Source organism: Neomonachus schauinslandi, chromosome 14 (genome assembly GCF_002201575.2).
Source record: "Neomonachus schauinslandi chromosome 14, ASM220157v2, whole genome shotgun sequence".
Lineage (NCBI taxonomy): Eukaryota > Metazoa > Chordata > Mammalia > Carnivora > Phocidae > Neomonachus > Neomonachus schauinslandi.
Window position 1 is genome coordinate 83,084,174 of NC_058416.1, and position 25,730 is coordinate 83,109,903.

The window sequence follows — 25,730 nt, forward strand, 5'->3', positions numbered from 1 at the left end:
GACGCCGGGCTCCTGTAAAAACGGGCTTTACTGAAAGCGGAGTACTCGCCCAGCTACGTCCTGGGCTCCTGGAGGTCTTCAAAACAAAAAAGTCCTAATAATTGTATTCCCTAGATATTTGTTTGGGGCACGGTTTAAACCAGATCCTGGTTTTGCCTGCGGGAATACGGAATAGAGATGAACGAGACAGAGCTCTGGACTGAAGGAACTCACAGTGTTGGGGAGGAGGAGACAGAGCAATAGTAATAAGACCATTAGAGTGTTGTGAAAACATAAATGGAAATTCAGTTAGTCCTGCTCAGGGAAAGTTGAAGACGAAATGACTTTTGAACTGGATCGTGAAGGAGGAGGAGGCATTTACAAGGCAAACACAGAAGGATATTTCTAGAAAGGGGAAAAACATGATGACTCTGTAAAGGTAAACCGGGGAACATTGCAAAGGTTCTCATCAAGCTGAAAGGTTTGGAGCCACCACAGGTGTTAACCAGGAGAGTGAAGTTGGATTTGCTGTCACTTAAGAGTGAAGGGAGTGGGGGAAAAAAAAGGAGTCAAGGGAGTGGATCGGAAGAAGGGAGAAGGTTGAAGTCAGGGAGACTAGTTAAGGGTCAATTGTAGTAGTCTAGGTGAGAGAGGTTAAGGTCCTGCAATAGCACACAATGAGAGGGAAGGGTCGAATTGAGGAATTTTGTAGGGTGGGATTCACAAAACTTACGAACAAATGGTGTGAGGTAAGAGAGTAAATTATATATACATTATGAGGGGCTTAGCACCATATTAACCATTGTATATGTCTAATGTGTGGTGTATAAAATCATCAAAGATCATAGGATCTTATAATGGACATCCAGTTTATATAGAAATTTTGAAAGAAAGAGCCAATGTGTATGTGTTTTGGGGGGTTTGGAAAAATTTATTTTGAGTTTGCTCTAATAAGTTATTAAATAAAATGAGCTACACAGACAAATGATAGAAGGTGAGGGGAAAATTATGAGCTAAAGTGGTTAAAGAAGCCTTCGTGTAGGAAGTGGAATTGGAGTTAAGCCTTGGAAGAAAGAACGTTTTAGGTGGAGAACAAATGAAAAGGGAGCAGAAGTGAGAATAAGCATGATGGTTTGGTGAGACTGACTTGGCTGGAGAGAGTTCTCAAAACACTAGTTAGTAAGACAGTTTTAAGCCCAGGTAGGGGAAAGTCTTGAAAATCAAACTAAGAATTTTCTGTTTTGTCCTGTACTCAATGAGGAGCTATTAAGAGTTTTTAGAACCCTTTATAAGGTGTTTAGACTTTTTAAATTATTCACTTCTGAACATGTAAGTGCTTTGGGTACACCTAGTTAGCATGATCAATCAGGAATGACTTTCTAGTCATAGTTTTGAAGTAGGTTTTGAAAAAAAGTGAAGGAAGAGGATTGGTTGGAGAGGGAAGGGAAATATCGGTACTTTTGCTATGAATTGCAACAATTCAATGCAGTACAATAATTGTCTCAGTGCTTCCTTTTAGTAGTGCCCTGGTCCCAGTCAATTGCTTTATAATATGATTAGATTCTTAGCTTCAGGACCCTGACAACAATCTACACAAATAAGCCAGGTATAATTCTCCATATTTAGGAAGTTATGCAATCCCATAGTTGACACTCATGTGGAAAATCAAAAAAGGCTGGGAATTGTAGAGAGATAGGAAGGAAGAGGCAGGGCATGTTAAGTTGATGCGAGATCATTGAGCCTTATGGTCAATAAAGAATTGAGACATTTTGGGCGCCTGGGTGGCTCAGTTGGTTAAGCGACTGCCTTCGGCTCAGGTCATGATCCTGGAGTCCCGGGATCGAGTCCCGCATCGGGCTCCCTGCTCGGCAGGGAGCCTGCGTCTCCCTCTGACCCTCCCCCCTCTCATGCTCTCTCTCTCTATCTCATTCTCTCTCTCAAATAAATAAATAAAAATCTTTAAAAAAAAAAAAAAAAAAAAAAAATAAAAGAATTGAGACATTTTATGGTGCAAAAAGGTGTTTTTATTATACTGCAGGGAAAGGACCTCTGAGCAGAAAGAGCTGCACTGGAGTTGTGAGGAGTGACTGATTATATACTTCCAAGTTGGGAGGGGTTAGGGATAGTGTAAGTCTCTAAGGAATTTGGAAGCAAGGTTCCAGAACCTTGAGGGGTCGTTTATTACTGTCCAGTAAAACCTTAATCATAAGACCCTTCAGATGTATATCAGTGGGCTGTATGTTTGGAGGAGGATTGCTAACATATGTCTTAGGGCGGTGGAGATAAAGGAAGTTTCCAAAGAGATTTTCATCTGTTAAAGTGGACTTACAGGATCCTGGAAGTTAGGATAATGTCAAGCTAAGGTTGCCTTTGGCCCCTAGCAAAGCATTAACATTGAGGCAGTTGAGTTTCTGGAGGAGGGTCACCCTGCCAGTCCCAAGTATTTGTCAATGAGCTGAAAGTCATAAGGAAGTTTAATTGTTTCTATATTTCTTTTGCCTTTGTTCTCCACATCAAAATGAGTGTGCACATGACCTAATGTAGGAGCTGGAGTGAGGAGGAAAAAAGTGGCATGGTTCTGCTAAAGCAACTAATAAATTTCAGTCTTTTTCTTCTAACATCATCACGCCAGTGTGTCTGCCAGTGTGTCTGCAGTCTCGTTGACTTCTTTGCTATCCCTTGTATATACAAGGCATGTTCTTGCCTCAGGGCCTTTGTACTGGCTTTCTCCCTCTAAAACTTTTCTTTAAGATATTCATATGGCTGGCTCCTTCACTACCCTTAAGTCTTTGCTCATATGTCAACTTCCTAAGATCTACCCTGACCATCCTTTAAAAAATTGCTCCTTCTGGTAGGGACTACTTTAGTTCCAGGCCTTGCATATTTGATTTTTACTTCTGCTCTGCTGGAGGGCTCTGCTACAGCCAAGTTAGGCCAGATCCTCAGTCCAAGAAGCATCCAAGCTTAATCCCCCTTTTCATATTTATTGGGGCAGCAGGTACTGGAACAGCACTGTATGTCTTGCCCTTGGCATTGTGCAATCCAGATGTCAGTTGGGATAGGAAGAATAACCCAGAATCCTGGAACAGACTGGGTCCCAATGATCAATACAAGTTCTACTCAGTGAATGTAGATTACAGCAAACTGAAGAAAGAAGGTCTAGATTTCTAAATGAAATGTTTCACTAGGGGCACCTGGGTGGCTCAGTTGTTAAGCGTCTGCCTTCAGCTCAGGTCATGATCCGGGAGTCCTGGGATCAAGCCCCGCGTCAGGCTCCTTGCTCAGCAGGGAGTCTGCTTCTCCCTCTCCCTCTGCCGCTCCTCCCTGCTCCTGCTTGCATACACACACACTCTCTTTCTCTCTCTCTCAAACAAATCTAAAAAAAGAATGCCTTCTACATTAAAAAAATTCTTTCAATGTTTCAATATTTAACAACTACATTTTTCAGGCACCCTACACTCTTCTGAGGGTAAGGGTTACACTGGTGAACAAAATAGATGTGCTCCCTGCAGACCTAGTTGAGGAAACCATTAAATAATCACACAAATAAATATATAATTACAAATTGTGATAATTTCTAGAAAGAAAAGTTGAAGACCTATGAAAAAATATGATGGAGGGATCAATTGGGATTGGAGTTCATGGGAAACTTCTACAAACAAGTGTATGTAAGCTGAGGTAAGACCTAAAGGATGGATAGGATTGAGCCCTCAAGGAACTTAGACTCATGTGATGAGAAAGACATTAAATAATTATAAATAAATATGAACTTGCAGGTTGGTGTGTGTTTAGGAAACACTTTAGGAAAAGAAAAGAGCAAGTGCAAAGGTTCTAGGGTGAGAAAGAACTTGAAATATTTGAGAACTAAAATAATTCCACTCTGGAATTTATTCTTTAGTAGCAAGGTCATCAGCACTGAAGGAGGTTATAAGTGCAGAGATTAGGGATATTTATTGCAGCATTGTTTGCTGAAGAAAAAAAAAAAAAGAAAAGGAAGAAAAAACTGGAGGAGAACTCCCATGTCTCTGAGAGTAAGTGTTGGATAAATGATTTTTTTTTTTTTTTTTTAAGTAGGCTCAACACCCAATGTGGGGCCTGAACTCAAGATGCCAAGACCAAGAGTTATATGCTCTACTGACTGAGCCAGCCAGGTGCCCCTAGAGAAATGATCTTATGTAGAATGTTATACAGCTATCAGAATGGGTTAGAGCTATTTCTGTGAAATACTAGATGAGAAAAGAAATGTGTACAGAAATACGTGATCCCATTTTTAAAACCCTACAGCTATAACGTAACATAAACATAACAACCCCTATTATGTATGTATGCATTTGGATATGGTTTTGTTTCTGTTGCACAAAGAACTTTATTTGCACCAAATAAGGAGATCATGGGAAATAGCTTCTAAAGCTGTGAATTCACTCCAAGAGAGGGCCAACAGGTGCTTTTTGTTTACAGATAGGATGAATAGTTAGTTAGTTTTTATTTACTTACTTATTTTTTAGTAATCTCTATAGCCAACACAGGGCTCAAACTCATGAGTTGTATGCTCTTCCGTGCTCTTCCGACTGAGCCAACCAGGCGCCCCAGGATGAATATTTAGATAGGGAAACCTTGTCATTGTATGTAGAGGCGGGCATAAAATCCTGTGTGCATCTTAAGAAGACCTGCCTAGGGCGCCTGGGTGGCTCAGTTGGTTAAGCGACTGCCTTCGGCTCAGGTCATGATCCTGGAGTCCCTGGATCGAGTCCCGCATCAGGCTCCCTGCTCGGCAGGGAGTCTGCTTCTCCCTCTGACCCTCCCCCCTCTCATGTACTCGCTCTCTCTCATTCTCTCTCTCTCAAATAAATAAATAAAATCTTTAAAAAAAAAAAAAAAAAAGAAGACCTGCCTATACATACTTTGTATGTTATGTAAATGAGGTGGAGGCTCCTCCTTGGGCAGATTTTAGTATTATAATAAGGTAAAGATAATTGCAGGTTATTCCAGGGGTCACTCCAAGGTCCTTCAGGGGTTTAGCTCAAATTATCTGGGTGGTCTGGGCTGGTGGGAAGTCTTGTCAGGGAAGTTGCTGTCACCTGAGGGGTGGTTTTACTTTTCATTTGCCTGTTCTTTGGTGCATGCTTCCAGCGACCCAAAGAGCTGCTGTGTCCTTTGTCCCTATTTGGATATATTTTAACAAGCATAGAGAAAGATGTAGAGAAATACATTAGGCTTTTAGCATTGGTTACAGTCCAGAGGAATGGAGAGAAAGAAAATAAGACTAACAAAAGAGAATAAAATTATTATGGAATAATGTTGAGAAAAATGTAGAATATAAAATACTAGCCATAGAATTACTACAAACAGGTAGAAATTGGATATGTATGGGGACAAGGACTTAAAGTAACATCAATAAAAAGAATGTTCTGACTAGCTGATGAGATTGTAGGAAACTTTATTTTGGATTTCTGTTATTTTAATATCTTTTTTTCAGTGAAGTAGCATTAAAAAAATCAGATTTTAACATCCATGGATCAAATCATTTCAACAGAGATGTTTTTCTTCTTTTTGTCCCACTTTTAATTCATGTTATTTTGTCTTATTTTAGTACTCTTATAAGCCACCTGAAATACTATCTAGGTCAAAGTGGGATATAAGTAAGTAAATAAAAGTAACTTAGCCCTTGCCAATCTCTTCCCCCTTTAATCTTTCCTGCACACTGCCAACGTGTTATTGCAATGTTATCATGTAAAATGGGGATAATAATAATACTTGTCTCATAGGATTGTGAGTGGATTAAATTAGTTAACACTAGTTATAAAGCATTTATAACAGTATCTGCCATATAGTACATATTCACTTAAAGACTAGCTATTATGGTTATTATGTCATACCATTTATTTTCTTGGGAATTTGCTTGATTATAGAAATTTATTGCATTTTTGCAGGATAAAATCCAAATGCAAGAGCCTCCAAAATCTAGTTATATCTAAATTATATCTAAATAAAAATGACATTTATAATATCACACGTAGCTACTGAGCTCTTGAAATGTGGCTACTCTGAATTGAGATGTTGTTATAAGAGTAAAATGCACACTGAATTTCAAAGTACAAAATTACAAATGTAAAATATATCAGTGATTTTTTTATATTGATTGCATGTTGAAAGGACAAAATTTGGATATTTAGGTTAAGTAAAATTTATTAAAATTTCATCTGTTTTTGCTTTTTTAATGTGGTCACTAGAAACTTTTATTTGTTTTTTTTTGAAAGGTTTTATTTATTTGAGAGAAAAAGAGAGAGAGAGAGAGCATGGGCAGGGTGAAGGGCAGAGGAAGAAGCAGACTCCCCGCTGAGCAGGGAGCCCAACGTGGGACTCGATCCCAGGACTCCAGGATCATGACCTGAGCCCAAGGCAGACACTTTACTGACTGAGCCACACAGCCACCCCCACTGGAAACTTTTTAATTTTAAATTACATCTATGACATATTTTTATTGGATAGCACTGCTCTAGATTTTTAAAAAAGATTTTATTTATTTGTTAGAGAGTGAGAGAGGGAGCACAAGCAGGGAAGTGGGAGAGGGAGAAGCAGGCTCCCCACCGAGCAGGGAGCCCCATGCAGGACTGGATCCCAGGACACTGGGATCATGACCTGAGCCGAAGGCAGATGCTCAACTGACTGAGCCACCCAGAGGCCCCTGCTCTAGATTTCTAAAGTAAAATGTTGCTACTTTTTCATCCTAATCTTTGTCCAGTTGGTATTTTAGATGCAAGGACAGTATACTTATATTTACTTCTATTAACTTTTATCTTATTAAATAAAACTCATTATTCTAAAGTATTTAGGTCTTATTAGATCTTAAGTCTGTCATCTATTTGAGTACATTTATTCAGTAAAGACTGAGTACCTATTCTAGGCACTGTTTTAGATACTGAAGATATTGGGGTGAGTTAGATAGGTTGCCTGTCCTCAAGGATGTTACAGTATACTAGGGGAAAGCAGACAGCACAAACAAACATGGTATTTTGGAATTTGATAAATGTTACATCTCTGAGGTAATGACGTTTAAGCTGATACTTGAAGGATGAGAAGGAGCCAGTCATATGATTATCTGATGGAAGAACATTCCAGAGAGAGGGAAGCTATTATAAATGATCTGAATTGGAAAAGTACTTGATACATTGGGTGAAAACACAGTGGCAGACCCTAAGATAGTCTCCTATAATCCCTGCCTTTTGGTATTTACCGTCTCATGTGATCCTTTCTCCTTGGCTATTGGCAAGATCTGTGGTCAGTAGAATATAGGAGAGGTGATGAAATATCACTTCAGTGATTTTGTTACATAAGGTACTGACTTCCATTTTGACAGGAGACATGTTGCAGAAATCCATGTGGCAAAGAACTAAGTGAAGTGTTTGGCCAACAATTAGTTTGGAACTTAGGCCCTTAGATCAACAACCCTCAAAGAACTGAATTAGACCAACAACTTTGTGAACTTGAAAGCAGAACCCTTCCCCATTTGAGCCTTCAGATGAGACTCAGTCCTGGTTGATATCTTGATTATAGCCTTGTGAGAGGCCCTGAAGCAGAGGATCCAACTAAGCTAAGCTATTGTACTCGTGACCCACAGAAGCTGTGAGATGATAAATGTGTGTTTTAAGCCACTAAATTTGTGGAAAGTTGTTATGCAACAGTAATAGCACATACACACATTTGATAAATGTGCCCACTGTATTTTCTCTCAAGTAATGAAAGTGTTTTACAGAACTGTGCCAAGTCAGAATGCTGATTCACTCCACTAGAAGTCATTTCTAAGTTGATATTTATCAATTAGTTAGAACTCCCTTAGGCTTATTTGTGCAAGAAATGCCCTTAATTGTACTTCCCCTTGGTCTATAGTTCCTTTTTTTTTTAAGATTTTATTTATTTATTTGAGAGAGAGAGCACAAGTGGGGCAGAGGGAGGGGGAGAGGGAGAAGCAGACTTCCCGCTGAGCAGGAAGCCTAATGCGGGACTAGACCCCAGGACCCTAAGATCATGACCTGAGCTGAAGGCAGATGCTTAACCAGCTGAGCCACCCAGGCACCCCTCATTTTTTTTTTTAAAGATTTTATTTATTTATTCGAGAGAGAGGGAGAGTGTAAGCAGGGGAGGAGCGGAGGGAGAGGGAGAGAGAGAATCCCAAGCAGACCTGCTGAACGTGGAGCCTGACGTGGGGCTTGATCTTATGAGCCTGAGATCACAACCTAAGCCGAAACCAAGAATTGGACACTCACCCAGCTGAGCCACTCAGGTGTCTCTCCTTACTTTTATATCATGAAATTTCTCACCAAATGCTTTGTCAAAATACCATATATACTGTGTCTGGTAATTCTATCCAAAGAGAGAGTGGGGTAGTCTGACATGATTTTTTTATAAATCCATTTTTAGAGATTACTTTTTTTAATTGTTTAAAAGCACACCTTTTATTTATTTATTTTTTTAAGATTTTATTTATTTATTTGAGACAGAGAGAATGAGAGAGAGAGAGAGCACATGAGAAGGGGGAGGGTCAGAGGGAGAAGCAGGCTCCCTGCCGAGCAGGGAGCCCGATGCGGGACTCGATCCAGGGACTCCAGGATCATGACCTGAGCCGAAGGCAGTCGCTTAACCAACTGAGCCACCCAGGCGCCCAAAAGCACACCTTTTAGATAGTTCATTTTAGAATCTTATTTGGGATCAGTACTGAGATCTTTGACCTACGTTTTTCAGATTCCACCATCCTTTCTCCTTATAAAAATTAAAAATTTAGTTATCACCAATTTTATATAATTTCTAGAAATTTCTACAATTTTCCACAATTCCTAACAATTTTCCTATTTTTACACAAACTCTCGGATTTCATTCAGTGATTTATTGGGTTAACCTGCAAGTTTTATCAAAGTCCTAGAGTGTAATTTGTTCAGACCAGGAGTGGTGGATTCATTTAGAGCAGTCAGGTGCTCTCTTACAATCTTTATCTTCAGTTCCCTCTTACAATGTTTGTTTTACACTTTTTATTCTAAATATTATTCTTTTCAGTAGGAAAGACAGAAACATGTTATCCATTAATCATTACACCATGAATTTCAGCAAGGGACAATTACTGTATCCCTATAAAATTTTCCTATTTACAATTTATCCTTTTAAAGTGTACAATTCAGTGAGTTTTAGTATATTCATAAAGTGTGCAACCATCACCACTGCCTAATTTTAGAATATTTTTGTCACCCTAAAAAGAAATCTTGTGCCCATCAGTAGTCACTCCCCATTCTCTCCCAAATTAACCTTCCTAGTTCTAGGCAACTACTAATTTACTTTATGTGTCTATAAATTTGCTTGTTTTGGACATTTATACAAATGGAATCATAGAATATGTGGTCTTTTGTGATTGGCTTCTTTCATTTAGCATAATGTTTTCAAGGTTCTTCATGTTGTAGAATGCATCAGTACTTCTTTGCTTTTAATTGTTGAATAATATTTCATTATGTGGTTATACTACGTTTTATTTATCCATTCACCAGTTGATGGACACTTGTGTTTCTGCCTTTTGTCTTTTATGAATAACAACATTATAAACATTTGTGTTCAAGTTTTTGTGTGGACATATGTTTAATTTCTCATGGGTATATACCTAGAAGTAGAACTGAGTTTATACCTAGCAGCTGAGTCATATATGTTTAACCTTTTGAGGAACTGCCAAAGTGGTTGCAGCATCTTACATTCTCACCAGCAGTGTATAAGAGTTTCTGTTCCTCCACATTTTCAGCAACACTTGCTATTGTCTATCTTTTTTTTTTTAAAGATTTTATTTATTTATTTGACAGAGAGATAGCAAGAGCATATTATATATAATAAAATGAGATAACTATAATAAAATGAGATAGCTATAATAAAATGAGATGTTATCTCATTGTGATTTTAATCTATTTCCCTGCTGGCTTATGATGTTAATCATCTTTTCCTATGGTGACTAGTCATTTATTTATTTGGGGGGAGAAATTTCTATTTAAAACCTTTGCCCGTTTTTTTTAAAGATTTTATTTATTTATTTGACAGAGAGAGGTAGCAAGAGCAGGAACACAAGCAGGGGGAGTGGGAGAGGGAGAAGCAGGCTTCCTGTGGAGCAGGGAGCCTGATTCGGGGCTCGATCCCAGGACCCTGGGATCATGACCTGAGCCGAAGGCAGACACTTAACGACTGAGCCACCCAGGCGCCCTTTGCTCGTTTTTAAATTGGGTTGTATTTTTATTATTGAATTGTAGGAGGTTTTTTAAAAAAGATTTTATTTATTTATTTATTTATTTATTTAGAGAGTGTGCATGTGAGTGGGGGGAGAGGGAGAGAGAATCTCAAGCAGACTCCCTGCTGAGCATGGAGCCTGTCGTGGGGTTTGATCCCATCATCTTGAGATCATGACCTGAGCCAAAATCAAGAGTCAGAGGCTTAACTGACTGACCCACCCAGGTGCCCCTGTAGGAGTTCTTTATATATTCTTTATATAAGTCCATTATTAGGTGTATGGTTTATAAATATTTTTTTCCATTCTGTGGTTTTCTTGATGGTATCCTCTGAAGCAGAAAATTTTTTAAGTTTGAAGAACAATTTATCTGTTTTTTCTTTTGTTGCTTATGCATTTGTTATATCTAAGAAGCAATTGCCTAATAAAAGAGCTACCTTGATGTTACATTAGTTTTTTTTTTTTTTTTAAGATTTTATTTATCAATTTGAGAGAGAGAGCTAGAGAGAGCACGGGGGGGGGGTAGGGGCAGAAGGAGAGAGAAACAGGCTCCCCACCGAGCAGGGAGCCCGACATGGGGCTGGATCCCAGGATTCTGAGATCATGACCTGAGCCGAAGGCAGATGCTCAACCTACTTACTGAGCCACCCAGGCGCCCCACATTAGTTGTTTTTTTTTTTAAGACTTTATTTATTTATTCGTCAGCACAAGTAGCAGGCCGGGGGAGCTGCAGGCAGAGGGAGAAGCAAGCTCCCCACTGAGCAAGGAACCTGATGTGGGACTCCATCCCAGGACCCTAGGAGCATGACCTGATCTGAAGGCAAACGCTTAAATGACTGAGCTCCCTCGGCATCCCAGATGTTACATTAATTTTTTAAAAAAGATTTTATTTATTTATTTGACAGAGAGATAGAGAGCACAAATAGAGTGGCAGGCAGAGGGAGAAGCAGGCTCTCCACTGAGCAGGGAGCCCGATGTGGGGCTCAATCCCAGGGCTCTGGGATCATGACCTGAGCTGAAGGCAGATGCCCAACTGACTGAGCCACTCAGGCACCCTGATGTTCCATTAATTTTTAACATTATCTTTCCCTGTGTTCCTATTAACTAGTTCTCCATTAGGATATTGTGTGTGTTAAGAGTGCAAACTATTGAAGTCAGAATGACTGGATTTGAATTGATTTGAGTACCACTTGGTAACTCTGTAACCACTAGAAGTGACTTCTTTTTTTTTTTTTTTAAAGATTTTATTTATTTATTTGAGACAGAGAGAATGAGAGAGAGCATGAGAGGGAGGAGGGTCAGAGGGAGAAGCAGACTCCCTGCCAAGCAGGGAGCCCGATGTGGGACTCGATCCCGGGACTCCAGGATCATGACCTGAGCCGAAGGCAGTAGCTTAACCAACTGAGCCACCCAGGTGCCCTATAAGTGACTTCTTTAAGCCTCAGTTTCTTCATCTGAAAAATGGGAACATTACTGGGGTGCCTGGTTAGCTCAGTTGGTAGAACATGGGACTCTTGACCTTAGGGTCGTGAGTTCAAGCCTCACATTGGGTGTAGAGTCTACTAAAATTTTTTTTTAAAAATGGGAATATTACTTCTTACCTCAAAGGTTGTGTTGACAATTAAAATGCTTAGCATAGAGCCTTACACATAGATAGCACTTGATAATTGGTAGATGTTATTACTAGAAATCGTATTTAGGTTTTGCTTAAATAAGAAATATTTTACTAGGAAGGTGTCTTTCTTGACTTTGTATCCACAGTAGTAACTTGCTCATGGTAGAAGTTTAATGAATATCTGTTAATTTAATTGATACATGAAATGTAGTAACCCATTACATTAAGTGAGCTGTGATGTTTCTGAGCTTACTAAGGAGCTAAGTGAAAGAAGAGAAAACTAAAAATAAGTATCACTCACTTCATTTGGGCTTGGGTTAGCCCTTGCAGAAAAGGAAGATGGGAAGATTATGTTTCAAAAGATATTTCAAGGGGGAATGATGCTAAATATACAAAAAACAGGGTTCTAATCTAGAGAGAAAAATGGAAAGGTAAATCCCCACATGGGAATTTGGTCAGTGGCATAAGACATTTTAGAAGAGGTGGCAAGAGAGAAAAGTTCTTAATGTCAAGAGCAGCAGACTGATTTGGCATGGTTGTTCCTTGAACAATCTGAGATTGTTCTTGATTGAACAAGAGTCCTTTGTCCAAAAACATTCTCTTATCACTTGGTGAGACTGTCATTAGTCCTCTCACCCTTATTAGATAGATACATGATTAGAGGCCTCAGAACACTCCCTGAGACCTTATGGTAGGGATTTCTGAACCAGAAATCTACTTGTGTTTTTTGTTTATCTAATGATTTTTTAATAAAGATTTTATTTATTTATTTGATAGAGAGAGACACAGCGGGAGAGGGAACACAAGCAGGGGGAGTGGGAGAGGGAGAAGCAGGCTTCCCGCGGAGCAGGGAGCCCGACACGGGGCTCCATCCCAGGACCCTGGGATCATGTCCTGAGCTGAAGGCAGATGTTTAACGACTGAGCCACTCACGTGCCCCTGTTTATCTAATGATCTAAGCAAAGTGGTTAGAGCCTACCTCCAATTTATTTATTTATTTTTTTAAGTTTTTTTTTTTTTTTTTACTTATTCATTTGAGACACAGAGATAGAGAGAGAGAGAGTGCATGAACAGGGGGAGAGGCAGAGGCAGAGGGAGAAGCAGGCTCCCCGCCGAGCCAGGAAGCTGGACGTGGGGCTCGATCCCAGCACCCTGGGATCATGACCTGAGCCGAAGGCAGACGCTTAACGACTGAGCCACGCAGGTGCCCCGAGCCTACCTCCAATTTAACAGTTTCCCACCAGAACCTACCTCTATTTAATGATGTCCCTTCTTCTACTCCACACTATGGTGAATAAATGAATCGTATATTAACCTCATATGAATAAATGAATCACATATTTAAATCACTAAATCACTGAACCTATGCAAATGATCCAATTTATGTTATCAATAAATATTTGTAGAGTGTATGAAAGTATAGTTAGATGAAAGATAAATGGTTATATAAATGAAATGTTCTTCCTTCTGCTTTCTCCTTACCATAGTCTTTGTCCAAATTTCACCAGTTCTTCCGAGTATTGTTCAAATGATAGGCAGTGTGTATTTTTTTGTATGCAGATAATTTGAGATTCTGGTATTCAGGCCATTTTTCCTACTATGTTATAAGCTCCTGAAAGTCTGGGTCTGTCTCTTATTTGTATCTTCTGTGGCACAATGCTTTATACAGAGTGGTTATATAAACGTAAGTATATTAAATGAATCATGTAATTTAATATATTTCTGGTGGGAATTTTTGGTACAGAATATTTCAGATGTTACTATTAAATATGAGATATTAACAACACCTTCTCTTCACAGCTTTTCTTGGTATTATTAAAAATTTATTGATTGCTTTAATATGCAGTCTCTCTTTTCCGTCACAGGCTTTTGTCCCTAAATGGGGCAAGTTTTAAGCAGACCTCCTTTCTTACTTATTTTTCTCTCCCTTTTTTCTGTTCCACTTCTGTCTTGCAGCTCTATTTATCTTCTCACCATTCTCTCTATTTTTTATTATTCCTGTCTCTTCCTCTTCTTACAATTCTTAACGCTTTTTAGAACTTCGTTTCCTTGTCACCTGCTCTTTCTATTTTTGTTCTTTCTGCTTGGCTTTCTCCTCCACTTGTCCCCACCTTCTTTCCTTGTCCTCAAGATACAGGGCAGTATTGGTAGGGAGGGGCCCAGCTGGGCTAGGGGTGGAGCCACTTGTTCAGTGCTTCAAGATTCAGAACCTGAGAAGGATTGGGCTGTTTAAGCAGAGCTGGGGCTGCAGTCCCTATGGCCTTCCTGCTGGAGGCTAGCATTCTGGAGGACAATTGGGACTTGGTGAGATTATAAATTGTCTCTTTCTTTTTGCTCCACCTTTTTTCCTCCTTGTTCTGTATTTTTCACTCGCAGTATCTCTTTACTACTTCTTCCTGTTTCTTTATTGCTTACTAGTCTATTTTTTCTCTAGCTCTCAGCCGACTATATTTAGTATTTGTTTACCTTTCCTTTTACCCATTCTTTTCACACATCTGTCTATTCTCTCTCAAAATTTAACTTTTCCTGCGTCGTCTTAATTTTATTCTTTCCTTTTTAAATCTTCTCATCCAACTCTCTTTTCATTTAGTCATTTTCTGTCCACCTCTCTGTTCTTTTTATCTTACTGTTTCCAGAGATGGAGCAATAAGAGAGGACACAAGGAGCCACCTTGCCTTTCCAGAGGCCTTTCTGCTCCTTCTCAGACTTGTAGGGTATTTTGATTAGACACTGAAGACTTTGTGCTCTGCACAGTTAATAAACAGTGAAATTGGAGTAAGGTTGGGTATTAAATGTAAAAGTTTTAATTTTACTCTCTTGTTTTATTTAGGTTTTTTCTGCAATACAGTGGATACAATTTGTTATGGCTACTCTGAGGTAAATTTATTTAATCTCATGTACTATGACTATTTAAAGTAGTAGAAGCAAAGCTGTAGAATTCTAAAGTTTTCTGCATTTTCCCCCTGGGTATTTGCTTTTACTCTTTAGGGAGAAATGCTGTTCTTTACCATGTTGATATTTTCTGATTAATAAAATGTAACATCAACAATAACAAAAAAAACAGATTGAGGAATGACATCTGAAAATCAAAGGACTTGGGCGCCTGGGTGGCTCAGTTGGTTAAGCGACTGCCTTCGGCTCAGGTCATGATCCTGGAGTCCCGGGATCGAGTCCCACATCGGGCTCCCTGCTTGGCAGGGAGTCTGCTTCTCCCTCTGACCCTCCCCCCTCTCATGTGCTCTCTCTCTCGCAAATAAATAGATAAAATCTTTAAAAAAAAAAATGAAGGGCGCCTGGGTGGCTCAGTTGGTTAAGCGACTGCCTTCAGCTCAGGTCATGATCCCAGGGTCCTGGGATCGAGTCCCGCATCGGGCTCCCTGCTCCACGGGAAGCCTGCTTCTCCCCCTCCCACTCCCCCTGCTTGTGTTCCCTCTCTCGCTGTGTCTCTCTCTGTCAAATAAATAAATAAAATCTTTAAAAAAAATAAAATAAAAAATAAAAATAAAAATAAAAAAAAAATGAAAATCAAAGGACTTGGTCAACAGGATTGATTTGCAAAATCAGTAGGAATGATACAGAGAAGATAGGCATGGCCCCTATGCAAGGATGACACACAAATTCATGAAGCATTCCATATTTTAGAAAAATGTGCAATTTATTTTACATCTATTATATATCAGTAAAGCTATAAAAAATCATTAGGAAAAATGAAGGAGCCCCAGTAGTCCTCTTTTAATGATTATCTTTTATCTCTGTCAGTGTTATAGGCTCAAGTTCACTTATTGCCTATGCCGTATTCCAGAATATACAGAAATCTCCAGAGGTGAGCAAACTCTTTTTGTGTTGGATTTGAATGTTGAGTGACTTAGCTTTTGAAATAAATAAGAGAAGTGTGACCATAAATAATGGAATAATTCTATGAATTACTTATAAATTTGTCATTATGATACATTGAGATATTTTAGACAAGTCAATAGGTTTCCCTTTTCTTCTAGGTAATTATTTTAACTATAACTTTGAATACTGAGAGATTGCCTACTAAAAAGTACACTTTTTTGCTATTCATTGATTATTAAAGTTAGGAAACAGTTGTTTGAAGCCTCTAGTCACTCTAAGCACAGTATGGTCCTGCCAAGAGGTGAGTTTTCTGATACTGATATCTTGGTAACATTGCTAGTGGGGCTAGGAAATAGCTCAGAGACTTTGTTGTCCAAAAAGTATTAGGTTTGTTGCTCAGGCCTTCTAGGTAATTACAATTTAATGGTGAAAACAGAGTAAAAATACATCCTATGTAAAATTATTCATAACAAAAAGATCAAGTAAAAAAACTTTCCTTTTATTGAGGTATAATTGACAAACAAAAATTATATATATTTAAGGTGTAAACAAACAAAAAACCTTCCTGACTGAGAGAGGACTAGGAAGAGAGATGTATTTCCCAGCTATGAAAAGATTTTAAGAGAAATATAACAACTACTTCTCTAACCAGGCCAAATGGCACAAAATTAGACAAAATATAGTTCAGGATGTAAATGGGAGAGCTTTTGTATGTGGAAAATGTGATTGGGTTTTATTGGGCCCACTTTAGTAATCAAAATAGTTCTGTATGTTGAACACTTTCTGAGTTCCAAGTATGCTAGGTGCTTTACAAACTTTATCTTATTGGCTCTCATCACTCTCCCATGAGAAGGATGATATTAGCTCCATTTCACAGATGAGGAAATTGAGGCTCAAAGTCATGAAATAACTTGTTCAAATTTTACAGTAAGTAGCAGAACAGATTTTCAAAATTCCAACTCTTAACTACAGTCCCCCTTCAAATTAAACACAGTATTTAGTATTTATTGTATTCTAGACAGAATTTTAAATACATTTTTCATTTAATCCTTAAAACAACTCTGTGAGGAGGATATTATTAATCTCATATTATAGTGAAGAAATGGAATCCTAGTAAGGTTGAGGGACATTCCTAAGGTCTTATTTATAGCCAGTAAGTTGTTAGAGCTAGAATTTGAGTATAGGATTGTCTTGTTCCAAAGCCTTTCTCCATATATGCTTTTTAAGCCACTGAAATATGATACCTAATGAAGATAGGATTTTGAATTTCAGACGTAGACTGTGACTATGTAAGTAAAACTGGAGAGTAGAAGTCTTGGTACTGTTTTGTCATTGCCTGCCAAAGTAATCTTGGACCACATATCTTTCTGTGATTCAGATTTCCCTAATGTTTGTCTCCTTTGCTGAAATTTGAATTCATACATGATTAAGTTAATAAAGTATTAGTTATGTAGTAGAGAGAGCTAAGCAGAGATTCTCAGTCTCTGCATTATTTATCTGTTGGACTGGATGATTATTTGTTATAGGGGGCTGTCTGCACATTAGGATGTTTAGCAGACTTTACCCACTAGATGCTAGAAGCAAACCACCTCCCCCTACCTTTGAGGTTGTAAAAACCAAAATATCTTCAAATATTGCCAGATGTCTCCTGGGGGAGGCAAAATTGCTCCTGGCTGAGAACCACTGCTCTAAGGTGACTTCTGGCTTGACAATGGGTTAGAGCTTTATAAAGATGTGGGATCTAGTTTCGCCTAGGATGTGACCTTTAGTTTCTCTGGCTTCAGTTCTCACACCTTTCACATAACCAGAGCCTAAAGGACCTTAGCAACCACTAGTTCACTGGTTCCCACACATTCTGTTTTCTTGGTGTAGGAAAAATTCCAATTTTTCCAGGTTAAGAATGTCAACCATCCTCCAGTTTTCCTTTTTCCTCCATCAAAGAATATTTTTAACAGCAAAAAACACATGGAAGTAATAATCTGAAAAAGACCAAAATAGTCTATTAAATTAAAAATAAATATGGTAAATTGGAGAAATCCATAGGGAATCTTTGAGGGGAATAGCTGATGAAACAATGACTCAGAGAAGCAAACTGAAGAGAGAAGAAAGTGGCCAGACTAGCCATTGTTAAATAACACTCAAGGCGACTGCCTTCAGCTCAGGGCATGATCCCAGGGTCCTGGGATCGAGTCCCACATCGGGCTCCCTGCTCTGCGGGAAGCCTGCTTCTCCCTCTCCCACTCCCCCTGCTTGTGTTCCCTCTCTTGCTGTGTCTCTCTCTGTCAAATACATAAATAAAATCTTTAAAAAAAAAAATAAATAACACTCAAGGCAGATACTTTATTACACTTATGTGACTTAATTTGCCCAAGAAGATCACTTTTGATATTCTTTGTAACCTGATTTCATTTGAATAGAAATATTGGGAAGCAGAGTTTTAGAAGAGTATTCCTATGAACCTCACCAGCACAGACTTGGACCAGAACCTCCCCAGGGAAAGCCTTTCACACAATGCACGTCCTCCCTGCCCTACCCCTTATCCTGCTCTTGATTTAAATTAGGTCCAAATTAGGCATTTTTAAAAAAAGATTTTATTTTTTTATTTGTCAGAGAGAGAGAGAGCACAAGCAGGGGGTGCGGCAGGCAGAGGGAGAAGCAGGCTCCCTTCTGAACAAGGAACCCGAAGCGGGACTCGAACCCAGGACCCTGGGATGATGACCTGAGCTGAAGGCAGACACTTAACCAACTGAGCCACCCAGACATCCCTACGCATGTTTTTTAAAAAGAGTTTTTGCTTTCATATTTAGGACTATGTCTTAGGCTTTTATGTGTCTGCCTAAGTACTGCACACTGTGCTTGATTGCACTTTCCTTAAACCATGGGCTATACCGAACCTTTCTTTGTATTACATTCAACATAGTATCTTGTGAACATAGGCAGGGTGAAATTTTTCTTGATTTTAGTAGGTACTCGGTTAATTTTTGTTGTTTACTTGATTGACTTTATCTCCTCTTACTAGAACTCATTGTTTTCCAACCTCTTTTTATCCTCCATTTCCCTGCCAAAGACTTTAGGTATGTTTTAGTGGCAAACAGCTCTCTCTTTATAAGGCTATTTATTGAATCAATGACCATAAATAAAAATACATTCTTGCTCACAAAAGTCTCTTGGCTGCCTTTCTCCTCTGGAGTTTATTTTGTGTTCAGTTTTAATTTTTTACCCATTAACAGTTATAAACTTGTGGAAGGTCATGGGCCAGTAGAATCTGTGAATGTGCCATCTGGTTGGAATTTTAGTAGGCTTACCCAGAGCAAAGGCTATATATGGTAAAAATAATAATAATATCTGATATTTATTAAATGTAGTTTAAAATGTTATTTCACTTGTTTTTGTATCTGTTAGCCAAAGCAACTTGACCATTTACCCGTTTGCAAGGTATAGCATCTTAGGTTTCCTCTCATTTGGAAGAGGGGAATTAGAAAACTTCCCTTTTGGGGCGCCTGGGTGGCTCAGTCGTTAAGTGTCTGCCTTCGGCTCAGGTCATGATCCCAGGGTCCTGGGATCAAGTCCCACATCAGGCTCCCTGCTCGGTGGGGAGCCTGCTTCTCCCTCTCCCACTCACCCTGCTTGTGTGCTCTCTCTCTCTCTGTCAAATAAATAAATAAATAAATCTTAAACAAAAACAAAAACAAAAACCTTTAGAAAACTTCCCTTTTGTATAGGTGAGATTAGTTTTTATATTAGGTAGTATGTGATAATAACCTAAAAAAATTTTTAATTTACCTTTTCTTGTGATATATATCAGATATGGATTAGAAGCATAAAACTTGTATGTACTGCTTAAAGAATGATTATAACCACTATGGACAAGAAATAGAAATTGTCTGTAGCAAAATTCTCCTTCCTGGTCAACCTACTATGCTCCTTACTGGTCACAAATCTCGTCCTCACTTCTAGAGATAACCACTGTCCCAACTTCTGTGATTATAATTTCTTTGCTTTTATGTACAGTTTTGTCAATGTATGTATCTTTAAACAATTTAGTTCAGCTCATTTTTTAACTTTTTGTAAATGGACTAATATTGTATGTATTTTTTATATAGTTTTGTGATTTGCTGTTTTTTGTCAGTGTTATTTGTAAGATTTATTCATGTTGTGTAAAGCTCTTGTTCATTTCTTTTTCACTGATGTTTAGCATTCTGTATTTTGAACATATCATAATTTATGTATCTGTATTGCTATAAATAATCTTGTCCATGTCTTCTGGTGCACACATGCAAACATTTCTCTAGTGTATTTACCTAATGACGGAATTGCTGTAGGAGAGGCATATCTCCTAGATAATGCCAAACTTTTCCTAAATGGTTGTGCCAGAGGGTATGAAAGGTCTCATTGCTTCATGTTTCCATTAATCCTTGATATTGTCAGACTTTAAAAATTTTTACCATGAATGTAGAATTTTTTTTCTCATTGTAGATTTAATTTTTCATTTCCTTGATTACTAATGATATTGGGCATATTTTCATATGTTTATGACCATTTGGATTTCTTCTTAAGTACCTGTTCACACGTTTTGCCTATTTTTTTCTACTGGGTTTTTTTTAATTGCTTTGTAAGAGTTTTTGTTTGTTTTTATTTTTAATATTGTTTTGATACCGGTCCTTTGTCAGTTTTATGTGTTGCAAATAATCTTCTCCCATTTTGTGGCATGTCTTTTTCTTTATGGTGTCTTTTGACACATTTTTCTTTTTCACTGGTTGAATTTTTCAGTTACTTCCTTTTAGAGCCTTTTTGTTTTGTTTAGGAAAAATTTCCCTGGCCAGAAGTTGAAGACATTCTCCTCTATTATCTAAAAAAATTTTTTTATGGTTTTTGCCTTTCACATTTAGTTATTTAAACCAGTTGGAACTCATTTTTGAGTGTGTGAGATAGAAAGTAGGGGTCCACTTTTATTTTTATCCATACAGACCCCCAGTTGTTGCAACATCATATTTTGAAAAGACTATCCTTTCTCTCTTGATCCAGAAAGCCGCCTTATGGGTTGCCTGGCTGGCTCAGTCAGCAGAGCCTGCAACTCTTGATCTCAGGGTTGTGAGTTTGAGTTCCACATTGGGTGTAGAGTTTACTATAATAATAATAACAATAATAATAAAATGAAAATGTTCAAAAAAAGCCATTTCTAGGGGCACCTGGGTGGCTCAGATGGCTTGGGTCATGATCTCAGGGTCCTGGGGCTGAGCCTTGCGTCGGGCTCCCTGCTCAGCGGGGAGTCTGCTTCTCCTTCTGCCTCTGCTGCTCCCTCTGCTTGTGCTCTCTCTCGAGCTCTCTCTCTCTGTCAAATAAAGAAAATCTTTTTTAAAAAGCCACTTCTATCATGTATAAAAAGTTTTTATTTATGCTTAGGTTTGTTTGAGCTCTGATTCTGTTTCATTTGTCTATTTGCTTATCCCTGTGCTAGGACCACAGTATCTGCACTCTAGCTTTATATTAAGTTTTGCTATGTGTAGGACAAGTCTTCTTTTTCCTCTTTCATTAAGAATGTCTTGGTTATCTTTATATTTTGTATTTCTATATCAGATGTAGAGCCAGCTTGTCAACTTCCACAAGAAAATATGTTGAGATACAGTTGATACTGCATTTAATCTATGTATCAGTTTAGGGAGAACCAACATTTTTGTAATCTTAGGTCTTACAATCCATGAGCATAGTATATTTATTCACTGTACATCTCTTTTGGTGTCTCTCAATAAACATTTTATAATTTTCTCTGTAGGCTAACCAATACTGTTTTTAGAAATGTGGGAGTAGGGAGGCCAAAAGGGGAAGAATACTAGAAAGTGATAAAGAAGGACAAACTTTACTGATGGGGTCAGAAATTGAAAAGCAGCATATACAATTCATACCGATGTTTTTCCTACTCTGAGTTTTCATTGACAAAATAAGATGAATAAGGTCTGAGGATCTAATGTATAATGTGGTGACTATAGTTGATAACATTGTGTTGTATAATTGAAATTTGCTAAGAGAGTAGAACTTAAATGTTCTCATCAAAAAAAAAAAGTAAATGTGTGTGGTGATGGAGGTATTAACTTGGGGAAATCCTTTCACAATGCACATGTATATCAAATCATCCCATTGCACACTTTAAATATCTTACAATTTTTCAATAAAGAAAAGAAAAAGAAAAATGCAAGTTAAACTATATTAAGATTTTAAAAACCTGTTTTTTTTTTCTTGAGTCCTTAACCATATCCCAAAACTCAGCTGATGATCTCATTTCCTATTGTTGGATGTTGGCTGTGCAACTAGAGCACTTTTAATTTTCTATTTGTGGTGTGTCTCCCATCACAAAATTCCTTATCTGCCCATTTTTTCCTTTGTCCCTATATCTGAGGAAGGAATATGTTTATGAGGAAGAAGTTCCAATGCTAATCTATCCATGAGTAGTCTGATTCCAGGACAATTGGGATAGTTGCAATTATGTATTCCTGCCTACCTGGAGTATTCCTTTACATTCCCCACAGTCCACCAATGACAGAGACCCCAGAAAAATGGTGCCCAGGTTTTTACTAGAAAGGTATAACATAAAAATAATTGATTGTTACATTCTCCTAGCTACATCATTTATGAAATGAGGCTCTTGTTGCTTTGACAGATAAGGCCACTCTTTTATCTGAGCTTCTCTGACCTTCTCCTGGGGATATGCTGGCTCACTGAGGCGCTTCTTTATGGAACTTCAGCAGCCAATAAGGACATTGTCTGCTATAACTTGCAAGCAGTTGGACAGGTGAGTGGTACTAGACTGTGACTGTATCTTGTAAGACAGGTGTACTCAGACCTAAATAGAAAGCAAAGATAATCCATCTTGGTAAGTGGGGCCCTTTTGTTTGTTGTTACACTTTGAAACAATAGCTCTTAATGGTTTTCCATATTAAAAAAACACTACTTGTTTATTATAGAAAGGGTGGAAAATTCAGAGAAGCAAAAAGATAATTAAAATCACCCATAATCACCCACAATATTTTATATGTATTATATATCTTTCCAATCTTTTTCTCTGTAGGTATATGCATTTTAAAACAAGTAATTTTTTGTAAATTGCTTTTTTTTTTAACATAGCATGAGTGTATTTCCATGTAATGAAATTGTCTTTAACAACATCTTGCGATTAATGCATGGTTTTTATTTAAAGAATATAATAAGCAGTGGCTTAAATTGGGAAATACTACGTATCATTATGTATGGATTATAGATCTTTCACAGATTTTATCAGTGGATTAACCCACACAGTGCCATCTGTATATAATGTTTCTTATATTTCTCAGACTTGCTGTGTGAAAAAGCAGAGGTTAAAATGCAATCTGTACTCACTGTTAACGTGTTTCCTTTGAGATTTGTTACTAGTGGGAATATTTCTTTCAGTTTAGTAGGAAAATTATAACATGTAATTGGTGGTATGAAATCCATGTACTAATATAAGTTAACTATCTCATATGAATTTTAGTATCATAGAAACATACTTTATTCAGTCCTCCTAATATCTCATAAATTGAGTAACACTGTATTATTTTCTCAGCTAAGGAAATAACATAGCTTTGGAAGTAAAAAAAATCTGCATAGAATTCTGAACACAGTTAACTTTGTAACCTTAGGCAAATACTTAATTTCTGAACTTAAGTCTCCTAGTCTGTAAAATGGTCATTAATAATATTTACCTTGTGCTTGGCATAGGTATGACTGTTTCTTTTTTTTACAACTTTATTGAGCTGTACATACAATAAACAACATATTTATTTAATTTTTAAAATATTTGAGAGAGGGAGAGAACATGAATGGGGGGAGGGCAGAGGAAGAGGGAGAAGCAGAGCCTCCACTGAGCAGGGAGCCCGATGTGGGGCTCAATCACAGGACCCCAAGATCATGACCCAAGCCAAAGGCAGACGCTTAACTGACTGAGCCACCCAGGTGCCCCTACACCACACTATTTAAAGTGTACAATTTTATCTTTTTAAATATATGTATACCCCTATCAAATCATTACCACAATTAAGATAACAAACATTTCTATTTCCATCACCCCACAAAATCATTTCAAGTTTATTTTCCTTTATCTCATGGAGCATATGAATGACAATAGTTGCTTTTAAAAATTTTAGTTGGATATATCCAATATCTGGCTATTTCTAAGTTGGTGTTTGTTGATTGTCTTCTCCCATGATAATGGGTGACAAATTTCTGTTCTTTGTGTGTCAAGTAATTTAGGATCTCATCTTGGACATTGTGAATGCTACGTAGCATAGACTCTGGGTTCTTTTGTAATTCTCTGGAGAATACTAATGTTTTTGCTTAGCAGACAGTCAACCTGATTAGGTTTAGAATGTGAATTTCTTTTTTTTTTTTTTTTTAAGATTTTTTATTCATTTATTAGAGAGAGAGAGTACAAGTAGGCAGAGAGGCAGGCAGAGGGAGAGGGAGAAGCAGGTTTCCCGCCGAGCAGGGAGCCCGATGCGGGGCTCGATCCCAGGACCCTGGGATCAGGACCTGAGCCGAAGGCAGCCGCTTAACCGACTGAGCCACCCAGGCGCCCCTGTGAATTTCTTTTTTAAACAATTCTATTTATTTATTTGAGAGAGAGAGGGGGCAGGAGATGGGGGGGGAATCAGAGGGAGAATCAGACTCCCTACTGAGCAGGGAGCCCAATGCAGGACTTGATCCTGGGACTCCAGGATCATGACCTGAGCCAAAGGCAGTCACTTAACCAACAGAGGCACCCAGGCACCCTAGAATGTGAATTTCACTTCATCATTTTTAGGTTCAAGTTCTCTAAGCCTAGTTCTCTAAGCCTTAGCTATGCTGGTTTTGGGCTGTCATGTGCATGTATAGTGTAGTGGTTAGGTTGAGACTTATATAGAATCATACACAGAATTAGGACATCTGCTTTTCTTGCTCTGTCACTTTTGGGATTCCACCCACACTTTCCTGCCTGAAGGGGGACATTCTCTGGTTTATGTGGCTTAGAACATAGGTTTCTGTTAGAGTTTTAGGTGCCTTCATTGAGAAGCATCATGACTGGGATGCACACTTGAGGAAAAGCTGTAAGACAGCAAGAGGGAAAAGTTTGGGAAACTCACTTTTGTGCAGTTTGCTTCTCCATATTTGACTCCTTGTTTGATTTTTACTTTTCAGTCTTCAAGTAGTTAATTTTTATATTTTTCCCAGAGTTTTTGTTTGTAATCAATGGGAGGGATGGGCTGAAGAGGGCTAAAAAACATTAGCTTATTTAGTTATATTTATTTATTATTCATTCATTTATTTATTGAGTGAGAAAGAGCATGTGGATGGGGAGGGGCAGAGGGAGAGAGAATTTTTTTTTTTTTAGAGATTTTATTTATTTGAGAGAGAGAGCACAGTGGGGGGGAGGGCAGAGGGAGAGGGAGAAGCAGACTCTCTGTTGAGCAGGGAACTGGACATGGGACTCGATCCCAGGTCCCTGAGATTATGACCTGAACTGAAGGCAGATACTTAACCAACTGAACCTCCCAGGTTCCCTGGAGAGACCATTTTAAGCAGGCTGCATGCTCAGCTCGGAGCCTGATGCAGGGCTCGATCTCATGACCCTGAGATCATGACATGAGCTGAAATCAAGAGTCCATGCTTAACCGACTGAGCCACCTAGACACCCCTAGCTTTATTTTTTTAATTGTGGTAACGTGCATAACATAAAACCATTTTAATCATTAAATTTTTAAAAAATTGTGGTAAAAAACACGTAACAAAATTTATCATCTTGACATTTTTAAATGTACAGTTCAGGGGCGCCTGGGTGGCTCAGTTTGTTAAGCATCTGCCTTCGGCTCAGGTCATCCCGGGGTCCTGGGATTGAGCCCCGTGTCGGGCTCTCTGCTCAGCGGGAGCCTGCTTCTCCCTCTCCCTACCTCTCTCCCTGCTTGTACTCTCTCTCTCTCTCTGTCAAATAAATAAATAAAATCTTAAAAAAAAATCTTTAAATGCACAGTTCAGTGATACTAAGTACATTCATATTATTGTGTAATT

General features: G+C 38.3%; 1 protein-coding gene and 1 non-coding gene across 2 annotated transcripts in view; both read left to right on the forward strand.

Moving 5' to 3' along the window:
- Positions 1–14,703: 14,703 nt before the first annotated feature.
- TMEM116 (transmembrane protein 116) overlaps positions 14,704–25,730 on the forward strand; it is a 56,570-nt gene continuing 45,543 nt past the window's right edge. The window contains exons 1-3 of the mRNA XM_021698563.1: positions 14,704–14,717; positions 15,600–15,663; positions 22,333–22,464. Coding sequence (XP_021554238.1) covers positions 14,704–14,717; positions 15,600–15,663; positions 22,333–22,464 — 210 coding nt within the window. The remainder of the gene's footprint in view (positions 14,718–15,599; positions 15,664–22,332; positions 22,465–25,730) is intronic.
- Positions 15,378–15,481, forward strand: LOC123326663. The gene has a single exon (XR_006541238.1). It is a non-coding gene; the product is annotated as a U6 spliceosomal RNA (small nuclear RNA).